The sequence below is a fragment of the Aulonocara stuartgranti genome (genome assembly GCF_965226115.1).
Source record: "Aulonocara stuartgranti genome assembly, chromosome: 12".
Classification (NCBI taxonomy): domain Eukaryota; kingdom Metazoa; phylum Chordata; class Actinopteri; order Cichliformes; family Cichlidae; genus Aulonocara; species Aulonocara stuartgranti.
Genome location: NC_138948.1, coordinates 18,350,525 through 18,367,428, shown reverse-complemented (window position 1 = coordinate 18,367,428; position 16,904 = coordinate 18,350,525). Strand labels below are relative to the sequence as shown.

The 16,904-nt window shown below is 41.2% G+C and overlaps 1 protein-coding gene across 1 annotated transcript in view; it reads left to right on the top strand.

Annotated features, from left to right (window-relative positions):
• Window positions 1-16,627, top strand: part of pcsk5b (proprotein convertase subtilisin/kexin type 5b) — an 88,454-nt gene extending 71,827 nt beyond the window's left edge. The window contains exons 21-37 of the mRNA XM_082553804.1: window positions 2,174-2,276; window positions 2,554-2,690; window positions 4,521-4,730; window positions 5,670-5,738; window positions 8,786-8,846; window positions 8,938-9,083; window positions 9,622-9,828; window positions 10,192-10,275; window positions 10,503-10,689; window positions 10,785-10,999; window positions 11,324-11,566; window positions 11,689-11,922; window positions 12,016-12,196; window positions 12,304-12,521; window positions 13,000-13,100; window positions 13,248-13,458; window positions 14,211-16,627. Of these exons, the coding sequence (XP_082409930.1) occupies window positions 2,174-2,276; window positions 2,554-2,690; window positions 4,521-4,730; window positions 5,670-5,738; window positions 8,786-8,846; window positions 8,938-9,083; window positions 9,622-9,828; window positions 10,192-10,275; window positions 10,503-10,689; window positions 10,785-10,999; window positions 11,324-11,566; window positions 11,689-11,922; window positions 12,016-12,196; window positions 12,304-12,521; window positions 13,000-13,100; window positions 13,248-13,458; window positions 14,211-14,617 (3,014 nt within the window). The 3' untranslated portion in view covers window positions 14,618-16,627. The remainder of the gene's footprint in view (window positions 1-2,173; window positions 2,277-2,553; window positions 2,691-4,520; window positions 4,731-5,669; window positions 5,739-8,785; window positions 8,847-8,937; window positions 9,084-9,621; window positions 9,829-10,191; window positions 10,276-10,502; window positions 10,690-10,784; window positions 11,000-11,323; window positions 11,567-11,688; window positions 11,923-12,015; window positions 12,197-12,303; window positions 12,522-12,999; window positions 13,101-13,247; window positions 13,459-14,210) is intronic.
• Window positions 16,628-16,904: the final 277 nt, after the last annotated feature.

The window sequence follows — 16,904 nt, the reverse complement described above, 5'->3', positions numbered from 1 at the left end:
CATCCCAAAAACGCCACTTGGGGTATGAAACCCTAAGAAGGGTCCCTTGTGGTGATAAATACACAATGTTAAATAACCACTGTGGCTAATAAACACCTAATGTATTCAATAACCACTTGGGTGGATTGAAAAGAATAAATATATCTTGAAACCTTCTTAGAGTGAGTGGGCGCAGGGACCAGCAGGTGAAAGAGGGGAAAGGAATCGGGATTCATGATCAGGTGTGTTAGACGTCAGTGTGACACCTGCCAACAGAGCGCCCGCTCTCTGTCTCTCTTTACAAAGTAGAGTGTCACTGTCCTCACAAGGTCAGCCGAGTCCAGAACAGAGGAAAAGTTTTACTCCCCTGAGTGACAGGCTCCCTTTCTTCTCCGCTCCATTTTTCTCCTGTCTGGCAGTGGGAGTCCAAAGTTTGCTTTTGCTGAGTGGAGTTGTGCAGCTTTCTGTCCCTTGAGAACTTGGCTCTGTTTGTTTGTGAGTGAGGGGGAGACAAACATAAAGACAGGGAGACAATTTGTGTGTGTGAGTAAGAGTGACGGCGTGTATTCGGGGGCTGCTTGAATCGTTTCAGCAGAGCTCTACTGAATGGGAAGCCACCGCCTGTTGTGTTTGTACACAAAGAGGCTCTTTTGTTTTGAAAGGAACAATTGAGCTTTTCACAGAAAGCCAGAGAGCACAGACAAACCCCACCGATGCCTTGAAGGCTGCTCGCACACAAACACACAGCATCCATCTTTACGCCTGAACCAGTGTCTGTCACCTTTGTGTAATACAAAAGTAGAAGAGGAGACAATATTGTTCTCAAGGTTGATTTTATTTTTGTAAAGTTTTGTTCTCCTCTTAATCTTGGGCACAAACGCTTACAAACATTTCATCTGTGAGCAAAGTTTAGGTATTCATTCCTGAGAAAGAAAAGCACCACTTATTAATTTTACATTTACAATAAGAACTACCTGGAGTGGGATCCAGTGACTCAACGATTGCTTTGCCAGGTGTTGAGGTTTCTGGCGCCTGAAGCTGAATTTCCAGTCAGTAATCTGTTTTGTAAGAAAAACTTTCCGGCCTTCAAGAACCTACGCACATTTTCAACACGTTCATCAGTGGAAGATGTGGTTAATGGGCTGCGGGAAGGATGTTTCCTTATGATATAGCAGATGCCTCTGTCGCATTTCCACTCTAATAAGCAAGCTCACTTCTATGGCAAGAGGTTGTAAATATTGCCGTTACCTGGCTACAGATGCTGGTGATTAGAGATGATGTCTTCCTTTAAGACTTTATCTTGGCTCTTCCTGTTCATGGCGTGAAAAGTCGTTGTTTCCCCTCAGAGACGACTTTAATTAGATAAACGCTACACTGGGTACGACTGCTGACTTAAACTGTGATTCTTTTGGATAATGAACAAACCCAAATGTGAGCGAGGAAACGTGCAAAGTCAACACACAAAGTGGGGAACTCGTGCAGAAACGCTGTGCAGCGAACTAGAAGTGCTTAAAATTTGTAGTCACGACTGAAATGGAAGCTGAGTGGCATTTATATTGCTCTTTCTCTACTCATCCTGAGCACACACGAGGCTTTACAATACAATCCACATTCAGGCAGCGCCTTATTCAACGCACTGAAGCGCTCACATCCACACGACAGCCAATTTAGAATCGCTAATGAACCTAACATGCAAGTCTTTGGACTGTGGAAAGAAACTGGAGCGCCCAGAGAAAACCCACGCGTGTACTGGGAGATCACGCAAGCTCCACACAGAAAGGCCTCAGGGAGGTTCAAACCAAGAGTCTTTATGAGGTGAAAGTGCTAACTACTGCACCACTGTTGTCCTTTCCCATAAGACAACAGCTTCTCTTTAAATAGATGAGAAATGACCAGATCATTTCACCTTAGTTTTTTTTTTAGCAAAAAAAGATGTGTGAAATATATTTGCAAGATAAAGAAAAGCAGATATACAGCTGTTTCTGTGCAGGAGAAGTCAGAGAAAAATTTAATGAAATGAAAACAAAAGCAATTGGCTGTTAATTTGGTGCAACTAGGATACATCAAAGCATCAAATCAAATCGCTCAAGTGATACGACAAGTAAGCACGGTAAGTATGAAGTGAGTCAAATAGAGGCAGATAAGTGAGGCCGAACGTGCGGTGATGCTGTTTTCTGTGGCTCTCTATCGGCAGGAGAGTACTTGAGTAAACACAACAAGTGCCACCCGTGTGATCCTTCCTGTCTGCGGTGCAAAGGTCCAGAGAGAGATGACTGCACCAGCTGCCCTGCAACACGGTGACAGCCACTGACACACAAACATCTGTAGTGTATACTGAAAAGATTGACAATTGACTAAAAAGAAGACAATTGAGCCAACCCACCAAAGGAAGGAGCTAAAAATAATTACACGAACCTAAAAAAAAAAAGTTGCAGTTGGTTTGGATTAACCTGTTTTAATTTGTGAAATCTTCATCTTAAACTTGTCAACTTGTCATGCAAGTGCAGCAACTTGTTACACTATAAATATGGATATTATATACAGTAGCTGGGCCTAATTTTGTTCCACCTGCAGGTTCTTTGATGAAGGACGCTGTGACACCCGCTGTCAGAAGGGCCGTTATGCCGCGGGAAGACAATGCCGCCTTTGTCACCACACCTGTCAGGAGTGTACTGATGAGGGAGCTCATAGCTGCACCACCTGTGACACAGGTATATTTAAAATATACATCAATGCCCCTAGAAATTATAAACATCAATCACAAGTGCATTGAGTTAGCTTTCAGGGAAATGCAGCACCAGTTAGTGCAGATAAAAACGTCCTTTATTTCTTCGCTGCCACATAAAAGCTGCACTCTTTGAACTGATGCAGGTTTTTGCAAAGGTTTAGCTGCAAATCTATCCATCAGGCCCATCCATCCATCCAAGCGGGCTTCTTCATAGTATTCTTTGGTTCACACAAAGACTCATTTGTGCCAGATTCCATCAATAAATCCTCCAAAAGTGAACCTAATTAATGCAGCAGGTCACTCAAGGTCTGCTGATAGATGTGGATAAAACATATATTAGTCATTTGCATACTTTAGAGGTCACTGCACTTTGGTCAGCTTTTCAGATCAGTCAAAAAAAAAGAAAGGTCTGTATTTAATGACTACTTTTACTTCCTCTAAAACTGCATGTTTTCTGATCTTGTGCAGCCAATCAGTCTATCAAAAAGCCTTTTTCCTCCCCTCATAACAGCAGTTATAAAATCCGGACGTCATTAGGCAACCACAGCTGAAGAAATATCAACCGGAGGATGGTAGTAATAACTGTGTTTATCACACTATTTCAGGAGGTATTATGGCTGTTTGAATGAATGTATTTACACTGGGGAGATTGTGTTACTCACACACCTAGCCCCCACTCACACACTCACTTTGAGATACCAGACAGCCAAAAGAAGATTAACACCAGATTTTTCTTTCTCTCTTTCTCTCACACACACACACACACACACACACACACACACACACACACACACACACACACACACTCTGTCACCTTCACATGTGCATACACTCTCAATTAGCCGGCAAGCTTGTCAGACTGTTTGCAAATGTGGTTCCATTTAATTGCCGGTCTGTCTGAGGCTCAGTGAGACATAACAATAATAGTTTGAACAGACCCTCTATCTGCCTCTGCCCTTGTCATTCCTCTCTCAAAACAACCTCTGTTATCTTGGCCAGTCACACTCACATGCGTACAGCTCCGTACTGAGAGGACAGGTCTTTGAAAGTCATGTTCGACGCCCCCGCTCGTCACTACTACGAGTAGCGAAGATACAGATGGATGAAACAAGCAAAATACTAAAGTGTCAGTTTAAAAATGTTGACACGCACGCGGACAAGCCCGGACATGTATGAAATTACGGCCAGACACAGATTTTTAAAAAAAAAATGTAATTACAGTGAAAGCAAATACAGACTGGCAGGCTGAGGGTGTTTAGCTGACCAACTGTGAAAAACTGGGTTAATGTTGACATTTAAATATCATTGCATTTACAGTTTCAAAAATATTTGACTTTGAAAAGCACGTGCCCTGATTTAAAGCCACTAAATTGTTTCATTTGAATGTCCAGCAGGTTTAAAACACTTTTTAAGGATCAAACAAAATGTGTTAAATGTTGTAAAAAGCTTATTATTATTGTTTACATAAATATTTATGCCGACAAAAAAAAGTAATTTGCAAAGGGGTTGTTGACTGGTCTCTAAACCTGTGTGAATAAATAATTGGGCTGCCTATGAATTTGGGTTATTTTATCATTTTCCTGGCTTCCATACATTTTACAGGAGAAGCTCCCACGTGTGACTGGCTGTGCCAAATGTCCTTGCGGTATACCAAAACATCCATGTACCCTTCCTTTAAACGCCTGCAGTAAAACTGCTTTGTCCTAACCTGTGTATGACTCTGTGTCTGAGTATGTCCTCAAAGCTGTTTTCAGCACTCCTTCTTCTTCAGATTTCTTTTCCTAAAACTTTTGCTGTTTTTGCTCTTCCTCAGATATGTTTGGCGTGGCCAGGTACCTCTTTCAGGGTCAGTGCCTGGATGTCTGCCCAGAGGGGTTGTTCCAGTTTGAAGGCTCAGAAGGGAGACGGTGTGACGTGTGTCCGGCATACTGCATCATCTGCACTGAAACAGATCGCTGCCTCCAATGCAGCCCAGGACACAAGCTCAGAAATGGCCACTGCATCCCACTGCATTGCAGCACAGGTGAGATACGCCGGTACAGAATGTGCAGGTAGTAGGTCACCTTCTATAAAGAAAAAGTGCATTAATAATATAATTTGTAATAAAACAATATATACTAGTCTGTGAGAACACGTGTAGCTTTATTTTAAAGAATACATAAAAAGGAAAATGGTCTCCAAAAGACAACTTCAACAAGCTACAACTCAGCTGAGCAGGTTTTTAAAGCGAGGATTTTACATTTGCAAGCAGCTTTGCAACCCCCCTCCTCCTTTTCATGCTGTGTTTGACTGAATCTGTCTCATATCTGTTGTAATTGAAGCCTTCTCTGTTCATAAATGAGCCTTAGTCTCTGGAACAAAGCTGCACTGCCAAATATAAATTAGAACAAATGTTGGTCCCGACTGAAGTATAGTAATGACAGTATAATAGATGGTATTGAAAGTTTATTCAGTGAAGCAGCTATTTTTGGCTCTATAAAAACTGATCCCCTAGTAGAGTAATAAAGTCAGACTTGTCTTAACTTCGTTCATCTGTTGGCCAATAAACACTTGCCAAATGTTTTCTTAAAGTTGAAAAGCTTGAGAAGGACGAACCCGCTGCACTTTATCTCATCGTGGGAGATCAAATGCGGATGCCAGCAAATTGAGTATTGAGCAAGAGCTGAAATTTTTGAGTGAGATGTTATATTTTTTGAGATACTGCGTTTGAGATAAGGAGGAGTGGTGGAGTTAGGTACTTAAAATTTCACAACAGTGAATCTGAGACGGAGGAATGATGGCAGTGTGTAAGTGAGGAGATAAAGTTTATGAATAAGGCGAGATGCTGATCTTATGTGGAAGGCAGACCTGCACAGACAGGATGAGGACCTTGCCGGGTTCGTTAGCTGTGCTGTATGTGACATCTCTGCCTTTTTGTCCTTATATATAATCTTATTCATTTGTGTCCACTTGTGTTCATCAGGTGAGGCCTCGGATGCAGAGGATGAAAAGTGTCTTCTTTGTGATGACGGCTGCGCACAGTGTAAACGCAGTAAGCATTTTTTTCTTTCCATCGTCTGGCTGATCCAACCTTCTCCATCAACCGACCTGCATAAACAAAACCAGGCCCTAGAAAATAAGAGGCAGAGGCAGTCACGGGCGCTGCACAAAATCATGAATTAATAATCATGAGCCACCCTGCTCATCGGTGAGATACATTTGTGAAAGCGCAAACATGACACCTACTAAAGAGGGATGCTCTCTAAACGTGTTTGAAAGGATAGTTGTGAGGCATCGCCGCTGCATTTAATGACGTTGCCATTGATTTTAGTTGCACCTCACGCTCTGCTGTAGGCTCTCCATTACTGCAGGTACATCAATTCACTTAGAGGAGCCCCCAACAACTGAGTCAATTTATGAAAAAGTCAGGCGCTCTTAAATCTCTGAGCACTTTCCCTTCACTGGGAAAACCATATAGACTTAGTGTGGATGAGATGTGTGGAGCACTATCGGTACAAGTCACGTTAAGACGAAAGGGCTGAGGGGTAATTATCAACATACCGTGGAAAATTGTTATTGTGGAGCTGAACTAGTCTGAGGTGGAGGCTCACTGTTATTATGTCATTATGCACTCTGGGTGGAATACGTTTCTTCAGTTTCGCTCTTGCCACCCACCCAGTCGTAGCAATCGCAATTCTGCAAGCCAAACAAGTCAGTCAGCACATTAGAGATTTGAGATGATTGGCTGTGTGATGTGATGCCACAGGCCAGAGTAAAGACGAAACCGTGTCGTTTTGTGTCACTGACATCTGACGTGTGTGTGCTCATACTCGTGCCAGAGGTCATCCTCTGTGTGTCAGCGTGGGGAATGCAGCTTAATCTGAATCCTGCTTGTGGAGGACTTTTGGCTGTCAGGTTTGGGTGTATGATATTAAGCCTTAAATCATAATTATGAATAGATATACGAGGGGATTAAATCATGCACTATTGTGTTTTATAAGAAACCAAATTCCTAACCGCTTGGTATTGGATTTTGTTTTCATTTGCCTGAGAGATTAAGAAACTGTAGGCTCGAGGTTTGTAACATCGGATGAGATCAGTCAATGAATTCAAGCCTGACAGTGTGTGATAAGGTGCAGCAGCTGTTTCTCAGTCCTAGCTTCACCATCTTATAAATTCAACGCGTCTTTTTTGACTCGTCATCAGCTTTATGTCCTGTAATCCTCTTAGGTTACTACGATTTGTAATCAGTGGCGAGAGGTTTGAAAATATTTTACAATTGGATTAGTCAAGCTTTTGGTTCTGGGTAATGGCACTGATGCGTGCTTCTTGTGTACCTGGGTGTGATCTGATGAAATCGCCGTATTTTGTCCTTTACCTGGGACTCGAGACCTTCATCTTGCTTATTTTATCACATAGGGCGTGTACTGCAGTATTTTTCCACAATTAAATAAAAAAAGGCCTTTCTGTCTGTCTGGGTCCCATCCTTATTTTCATTCCTCATAACATCTCTACATGGCTGTTCGTGCCACACTCCATTTGATACAAGTGAGGATGGCTTAAATAGTTAATGGATTTCCATTTGTTTACTAATTTTTCAGGAATCGCAGCTACCGTTGACCTCTTCCCGTCCATTACAAAAAGGAGTAATAAAGAGTTAAACCTCTTGCTCAGAGGCTGTTTGCATGCCAAAGCTCGGTTTCACCCCCAGAGTTCAGCCCTTTTAATGCACTGCATCTCATTTCTATGCTTGTCTCTTTGTATCAGGAATATCAAGGAGTTTTTCATAAACACACTTTCTCAGTTTCTCTTGCTGAATTGATGATTTGTGTTTGTTGACGTTAAAAACGAGTTGAGCCATTCCCCCTCCTGAGCATGTATAACTTTGACCTAATCTTTTGCTTTAAAGCGTGATTGTTGCTTGCGTAATATGTGTGAGCGCGTCCACATTCCACAAGTGAATAGTTCAGGATGTGCGTACAGGTTTTAAATTCTGTTGAAATCCCCCCTCCCCTGGCGTGCACAGTTAATATTTATGCGGGCGCTATTCTCTCTCTCTCCCTCTCTCACACACAGACACAGCCTGGAGGCATGATTTCCGGCTCCTCGCTCGCTGTCTCCTCTTCTATATACCTCCGTCCCTCCCACCTTTCCTTTCTCTCAGTCTCTCTCTGTATGAGTAATTGCTTTCACAGGTAGTGGCTTGTCGACTGCATTGAAGTGCAAACCAGTGCAGTGCTAAGTTGCGGGTGCTGGAGAGAAGCAGGGAGAGGAAAGGGGGTGTAGAGGGGGTCGGCAGAGGCTTTTTCTGGAGAGGATGAAGGTCCCAAGGGAAAGTCTGCAGATGCAGGGTTTTAAAAGCCCACCCCCATGCTCTCTCTGTCCTTCGAGATGTTTTGACATTGTTGGACTAAGGGATGACAGCGTGACTCTTTCCCACTTACCAGTTGGATGGTTTTGAGTGGCAGCACAAATTAATTAGTTTGCAAGAAAACAAGTTTCTTCCTTTGCTGCGTGTAGAAAAACAGTCACACGCTCACCTGAATTACTTATTAATATCCCCTCCATATGTTTCCTGGTCTAACGAAAACAGGGAAAAAAATTCATAACCCGTCACTCACATTATGCATTTTGTGTGTGTGTGTGTTTTAAGCAGCAGTACACCTGCAGTGCAAGCTCGACAAACAGAAAATCACACACTTGCAATAATTGGGGATGAGAGAAATGCACTGATCTTAAAGATTGGAACCAAAGTGAGCACGGAGACTCGCTGGCTTTTACATTTGCTTTGTGGATTAGGTCTCTTTCTTACTTTAAAATTGATCACACTCGGCTTATGATCGATCTGAGCATGCCATTCATTTCTGTGCTGAGCTGAACACATTTGATATGTGTTGTCAGAGTGCCTCCTGCTGCTGTCTAAAGAAACTGCATTCGAACAGTTACTACCTGCTTCACTGGTTCCTCACCTCACTTGTTCAAAAATCATCATATTTAAATTTTGATTTAAACAAGAATTTCAGAAATGCATACTAAGGCAGTTTTTTTTTTTTTTTACCCTTTTTTCTTGTGTGGTTCAATCTCTGCTTTTCGCCACAGATGATTTGGGAGATCAGGAGCAGGAAACTGTTTGCCTTAAATGTGAAGAAGGTTACTACCAGTAAGTCTCCTCAGTTGAGTAAGTCATTAAGCTCCTCCTCCACGGTCACACAGTGTGTGCTCATCTTATAATGACTCTTTTTGTCTGCCAGATTAGGAGGCGAGTGCCATCGGTCATGTCCTTATCGGACCTACAGTGTGGAAGATGCCATGGCGTGCGCTCCGTGTGAAGATAAGCAATGTGTAATCTGTGACCAGTCCCAGTGCTACTGGTGTGAAGATGGATTTTATGTCTCCGGTAACACTTGAAACATTTCTTATTTGGTGTGTAGCAAAAATATCAGATAATAAACTGCCGATGGAAAAATATGTAACTACATTTGGTAGACAAAGTGAGGAACTGAAAACCAGAAATGATGCTTTATGTTTGTGTTTTAAGAATATACACTCACTGGCCACCTTATTAGATATAGCATGCTAGTAGTGGTTGGATCCTCCTTTTTCTTTCAGAACTGCCTTAATTCTTAATGGCACAGAGTTATAATTTTTAATTTTTAAGTTCGACTGAGATTTTCATGCACCGACAAGGAAAGCAGGCACTAAACATTTGTCTCCTGACAAGCCAGCATGACAAAGCAGTCAAGATTTACAAGGAAAACTCACACGAATGCACAGGAAAAAATCCAATCCAATCCAATCCAATCAGTTTTATTTATGTACCAAATACCAGGCAAAAAACCCCAACAATGAAATACCAAAAGCATCAAAAACTTAGACGGATCTGCACATGTGACATTTTTCATTATATGCATTACACATTTTCTTTGTGTGTTTAGATGGCGAGTGCGTGGATCGTTGTGAAGAAGGTTCCTTTGTGAATGAAAAAAGCCGGCAGTGCGAGCCTTGTCACCGCAGCTGTCGTAGCTGCCGAGGGCCACGGTACAATGACTGTGACTCCTGCGAGGATGGGTTTATGCTGAGGAACGGAGAGTGTTTAGAGAGAAGCCAGCGTGCCTCTTCCCTTGAGAAACACTTCAAAAAAAGTACAGTAAATGATCATTTGACCTCAGTTCTAACTGCCATCAGCACGATCCATCTAGCATCCTGTGGATTGGTGATAGACTCGTATTGTTTTACATGTTCTGTGTAAAATTAGGAGTTTCACAGCACCATATTTGTTTAATTGTACTAAATTCTGAGTTTACTTCTGTAGTGTTCTTATACTAAAACATCAAACTTAAATGAAGCTGGAGAAACTGAAAGTCATGTTTCTATTGTACTCAGTAGCAGAGCCTTCATTTTTTGGGGGCATTTACATATTTAAAAGTCCTTTTATTTTTTTCTGTCACTTGTATGTCATTCCTTTTTTTAAAAAAAAACACTTCCCATTTTCTTTTCTTCGACAGCTCAGTACAAACGTGAGACGTGCCACCCCTCCTGTAAGACTTGCCTTGGTGGAGGGAAGGAGAACTGCACCACCTGCCCCCCAGGTAAGCAGGCTGTATGCTGTGTTAGCCTGCCTGTGAAACTAGAAAATACTTTAGCTTGATTTCTATCAGAACCCATGCTTTACCATCAACAGGTGATAAATCAACCATGATGTTTTTCATATATCCTATGGAACAATATCAAATACAGCAAATGCCGAAAGATGTTAATCACTGACAATATCATTTAAATTTAAATGAGTGATGTGGTTTTTCTTTTTTTCTTTTAGACCGTTTTTTGACTGCTCGACACACTTGCGTGGCTCACTGTCCGTCTGGCATGTTTGCCAACGTGGAGTCTGGCCAGTGTGAGGAGTGCTCACAAGGCTGTGTCATGTGCCAGACTGCCAATTTGTGCCAGCAGTGTCACAGTGGACTTTATATGGAAAACAGGAAGTGTGTGGTGGAGTGTCAGAGGTGCTTCTTCAGTTTCATCTTCTTTTCCTGCTGAACTCACACAAATGTAAAACGTCCGTAACATCTTGTTCTTATCTCTCTGGCTTGCTTCTCAGAGGGATTCCTAAAGATCTCGAATGCCTGCCATGTAGCACAGGGTGTGGATCCTGTGTGGAAAGTATCTTTCACTGTCTGAGCTGTGAGAGGCCGTACTTGCTGCTCAACAACTCCTGCGTGCTCCAATGTCCTGAGGGTTATTATGCCAATGATACAGAATGCTATCACTGTCCAGCTCACTGCACTGAGTGCAATCAGTATGGCCTGTGCAAGAGTAAGTATGATCGGTGGAACAGTGAAGTGGAGAGGAATGGAAGATGTGGAAAAGAGCTGTTTTGAAAGGCGATACTAGCTGAACAGATAAGGGAGATGAGGAAGGGGTGCAGAAGAGGGATAGACAGGAAATGCAGAGAGCTCTGTCGCTGCTGCCTTGACTGCTAATAATTCAGGCCTGAAACCTAAATTCGATAGCTGCAGAGGGTCAGGAAGTGAGGAAATGAAATAACAACAAAGAGCTGAATCCTTTGCTTTTAATTATAAATACTTAGACTTTGGAAATCACAAAAAAATGATTTTGCCATCTCCTTCTTCTTCCCAGACTGTGCACCTTACTACTTTCTCCATGATGATCAGTGTGTGGGTGATTGTCCTGATGGCTACTTTGAAAGTATGAGCCAGCAGGAGTGTGTGCGTTGTCATGATGACTGTGCTTTGTGTGATGGACCCGACATAGATGACTGCACTCTATGTCAAAGTGACAAAAATGTACGTTACAGTGGAGAATGTCTTTCTGAGTGTCCCAGCCAAACGTATTATGATGAGACCAGCAAAGAATGCAAAGGTAGGAAGGTGGAAACTTAACATGACCACACAATGAGAATGAAAATGAATCAGTGGAGTTGTTACAGGACATTTATACTCAGATTCTAGTTGGCTCTGTCTAATGGCTTCATATTTTCCCAGATTGTCCCAGTTCATGTCTGACCTGCTCAGGCTCTGAGCCTACATCCTGTCTCACCTGTGCTGAAGGCAGGCAAAAGGATGCCACTGGACATTGTGTGTGGTACAGTGAATGCTCCCCGAGCTCATACAAGGACCAGAATGGGAAGTGTCAACAGTGCCATAAACACTGCCATGGTTGTAATGGGCCAGGCAAAGACCACTGCTTAAGCTGTAACAGCCCACACTTCTTACTACGTAAGAAAAAAAAGATGTACTGTAGCTCATATTATTTAATGTATGCTTGTCCTTTTCCTTTTGAAATGCTGACTCTGTGCCTGTGTCAATCAGACAACACATGCGTGCCGCAGTGTCCTGAGGGTTACTACGTTAAGGACCAGGATGAGCGCTTGTGTGGGCGCTGCCACTTCAGCTGTAAGACGTGTACTGGCCACCACAGTGTGGAGTGTGTCACCTGTAAACCTGGATTCTTCAAGCAGGGAGAGACCTGCGTCGAAACCTGCTCAGAGGGGTCAGGCAAAAAAACAAAGCCGTGCTCGCAAATCTCAGGAGTAGTCTCACATCCTTTAATAAAAAAAATACCATGAAGTAAGCAGATATCCTCTTTCTCTTTCTCAGTCACTTTGGCAACACAGCCACCATGGTGTGTGAGCGCTGTGACCCGTCCTGTAGCCAGTGTCAGGGTGGTGGTAGCGGAAACTGTCTGAGCTGCAGAAAGGGCTATGTCTACATGAAGCAGTGGGGCCAGTGCCTGCAGAGCTGCCCTCCAGGATACTACCAAGTCAGTCATTCCATGAGCTGTCACAAGTGTCACCCTACCTGCAAGACCTGCAACGGTAAGGGAAGCCTGTCATGTCTATTTATTTATTCTTATCTGCATTGTAGCTTATTTTTACCCCTCAAGGCTGATGGGAAATTGAGCCCCATTGAGCCGTGTAGACACCGAACTTTGTGAACTCGATAAGTCGAGAACTACACGTAAGATTTTCAAATTGGTGAAAATTCTACATCTGCTAAAAATCTTAAGTTAGAATCTTGATGACCTTGATGACATCAAAGGTCAAGTTTTCTGAAACTCTTATGAAAAGAAGAACTTGAAAAAGATGTGACCTATGATTTTAAAATTTAAACCATATGTGCCTCTATTAGGAGGCTGAGGGGTAGCTGAGATAAAAAAAATTATACTAAATTAAATGGAGAACAATTTTTCTGGAACATGGAATAAATGGATTTTCTCATTGAATCTAATCTTAAACTGTAGCAAAGATGAAGGCCTATTGTAACTGCTCTTATCTGTCGCCTCTCTCCTCTCAGACAACAGCGCTTTAGCCTGTAAGTCCTGTTATTTTGGCTACACGTTGATGGCTACCATGTGTACCGCCAAGTGTTCAATAGGCTACTACGATGCATCAGAGGTGACAGATCTCTTGTTTTTTTTATTTAGCAAGTGTTTTTGTTTATGTTCAAATCACTCATTAATCTTACACCTATCATACGCAGCAAATTGCCAGAGCTGACCAAATGTGTGAACCCGCGGATTCAGTCTATGTTTTCTTCTTCAGGACTCAAAGTCAGAGAGCGAGAAACTCAAGTGCAGAGCGTGCCACCCGTCTTGTTTGGGCTGCCGAGGTCCCGGCATATGGAAATGCACCATGTGCCACGCGGGCCAACTCCTCTCTGATGATGGCCGCTGCTTGACCTGTTGTGGAAATGAGATACGCCACAAAGAACAACAAATCCCCAGGGAGTGCTGCAACTGCAAGTCATCACAATGTAAATGAGGAGTCACACTGAGACACTGACTTCCAGCAAACACACCTCTATGACCAGCATGTGTGATCTTTTCAGTGAAAATCCCTCCCTTAGCTTTTTGAACACATACTCTCGCCATACTTGTTCATGGAAAATTGTGTTTAAGTGCGTGTGAATCCTGCAATACATCTGGCCCTATTTAAATAATTTAATTCTCATACAGCCCATGGATGAGTGAACTCCGCTCCCTGTCAATGTAAAGGCATTTAAGTGCACATTTAATCCCTGAGATATCTTAGCCTTCTAGGACCTGGCGTCCACATATGTGGACATCACATTTTGGGTTGTCTAGACCACAGTACTAACTTTTGCTCTACAAGGGCCTGATATCCACTTACGAGGACATTATACTGCCACTGTTCTATCAAAATTATAAACAAATATCCTCATATGTGCATCTCATTTTTGTCAGAAACAAAAATCAGGTAAAAAAAAAATAAAAATCTGCCAATTCTTTGTTTTTACATTCATCAGGTCCCAATCAACCCAAATATCAAAGAGAAATTAAAAATGCATGCCATGGAAGCATTCGGGTCTTAGGAGGTTAATATAAGATAAAGAAGTGCAGTTTCAACTGCACATCTCAGTTTTCTACATGATTAATGTGTAAAATTACTGATGAAAATCTTCTTGTTTTGCTGGAAATTTCTGCAGTGGATGGTAAATAGATTTGTGCACTTTAACCTCATGGTCTGCTCTCTCCTTTTTCTTAGTCGAGTGCATCTTGGATGTCAACTTTGTGGTGCTGCAGGGGGAAGCTCAGAGCAGTGGAGCTAAAGTCTTTGCCTTCGTTTGTGTTCTCATCATCCTCTCTGTGGGCGGAGTGCTCTTTCTCATCTTCAATGCTCGGTCTAAATCCCGTGCCGCGACACCCAAAACCAGAGCTGGAGGGTACCAGAAACTGAGCACCAAGGAAAACACTGCACCACAACCTGCCAGCTCTTCATTTGGGGAGTACAACGACAGAATTATTGACGGTGACGATGACGAAGAAGAGGAAGATGATGATATTGTGTACATGACACAAGATGGAACGGTGTATAAGAAGTTCAAGTATGGGCTCTTGGATCAAGATGACATTGAACTAGAGTATGATGATGAGAGCTACTCATATAGATGAAGAGAGCGGACAGGGATGGTTCTCCGTTTGATGTTTATTTTGCAACTTTGTTGTGCAATGCCTTTTTTTGTAAAAGTAGAAACTGATCAGTCATGTTAATTTAATCCTTTTTAAAAAAAAAACAATTTGTATTCCTTTAGAAAATATTTAATTTCTAACAGTTAATTAGCTGGTGGGGCAAAGCTATGTGTAATTATAATAAAAGACAAGCCTGGGAAAGGAATTATGGGTATAATCAACATTTTTTTGCTACATATTGAAAATTTGAACCATCATTGTTTCCTGTTTTCATATCTACACAGAGTCGTTTAATATTTTGGTGAAAATTATTTGGTTCTTTCAAGTTTGATAAACAGTGGGAAATAATGTTGTGGTGAAACAAAATGTTATTTATCTTTTTATGCTGAGAAGTGGCCTGTTGCATACATGTAAAAATATAATAAACATTTAGAAACCGATCAGTATAGGATTTTTAAGACAGACACCTTTATTTGGTGATTTAAAAATCAGATGTCAGCCAATATTTTTTTTCCTTTCAGATACATGAAACAAAAACAGACTTCCCTATCTAAGATAACATGCGCAGTTTAAAAATAATCTACTTTGCCCTCTACCCGACTCTGCTCGGATCAGCTTGTTGTTGAATTTAAAATGCCTTTTGCCAGCAGGGGAGTTGCAGCGTGCCCTGTACAAACCATGCATTGAACTACTAACACTGGTGTTTCTCCCATCTCTTCTTCATTTTTTAAATTTTAATTTATCAACCATTATAAATGCCGACACTGAGCTATCGGCAAATGGCTAATAATAGCTGATAAATTGGCTCTGCTATAATAAAGATACTCTGCAAACCTGCATGGGTCATCTAAATTAGGCTTGCTTCTTAAGTCACTATAAATGTGATTCAAGACAAATTTAGCTGGATTTCTTTAGGGGAGGTTAGTGTTGTCTCGTCAGTACTATTTAATACAAGTCACCTATATTAAATTTCAAGTGTTAATTTAGTTGGAAAATAGAAATAGAACAATAATTAAATTATGTTAATGTTTGCAGGATTCAGCTTTGTCAGCAAAAGCTAAAACTAAACATCTTTGCATTTCACACACAATACTATATTTAATAGCACATACATGTAATATGCTTCTCTGCTTTGGCAACATGGGATTTTAAGCAGTCTTTAATTAGTGCTGAAATATCACCATTTTACTGTGTGAATCAGGTTAGAGGAATTCTTAGACTAGTGTGATTTGTGACCCTGTGAGGGTCACTTTGGATCTTTTCAGAACGATTTACAGTTGTTGTTTCCTTGTTTAGGCTACATTAAAATCTACCATGTCTGTGCAGGTGTTCAGACCTCCACACAACAGAGCAGAAAGATTCACAAGTGATCTTCCCACACTTTTTCTTAAAATATTTTTCTTACAGTTTGACTTTATTGTGACTTTAACGTAGCAGCTTGTTTGGTCTCGCTGAGATAACAAATCTTGTTCAGTCACTGAATGTGAAGTGAAAAGAGTTGGGATTTTTTTTTTTTTGTTCTTTATGTTAAATGTGCTGTGAATGGTTGTTTCATAATAAAGCTGGATTAAAATAAAATTCAGTTCAGGGTTCATGTGGTTAAAGAATGGCGACAATGGAGGATGTCAAGATTGCACACACTCACCAGCCACTTTATTAAGCCTTTTAATCTTGAAAATATGTTTCAGAACAGATTTAATCTGAATTAACATGTATATCTGTGCATATTTGTAAAAGCTAATACGAGTTCAGTAACAAAATTCAGGTTGTATCAGCCAAAGATGTAATGTGGCAAAAAGTATTAACAGGTCAGACAGCTACATATTGTTTAATGTGGGTTTCTTGTTTTCATCATTTTTGAAAATGCGTTGAATGTATATAAAGCTTTAAAAAGGAAAGAGAAGAAAAGAACTTTGATACAATTGAATTAAAATGATTTGATTTAATGAAACATGGATGAAAATAAAGGTGGATACGCTTTAATGAACTCTACATCAAGTATCTGTGGTCCCTGTGTAAACTAGACTAAATAACTGCAACATGTGAGACTAAAACACCAGACCGCCCTGCAGTAATTAGACGGGGGAGAAAAAAAAAAAAATTATCTATCGATATCACTATATCTTTGATAGGCTTGATAAAGCAGCACAATTAATTAGTTCAGTCCTTTGCACGCATTAGAAATGGAACAACTAAAAGGCATCTCACCAGCAAAAACAGCTGAGTGTACAACAAATGTCTTTTTTTAACTCTAAATAACATTTTAATA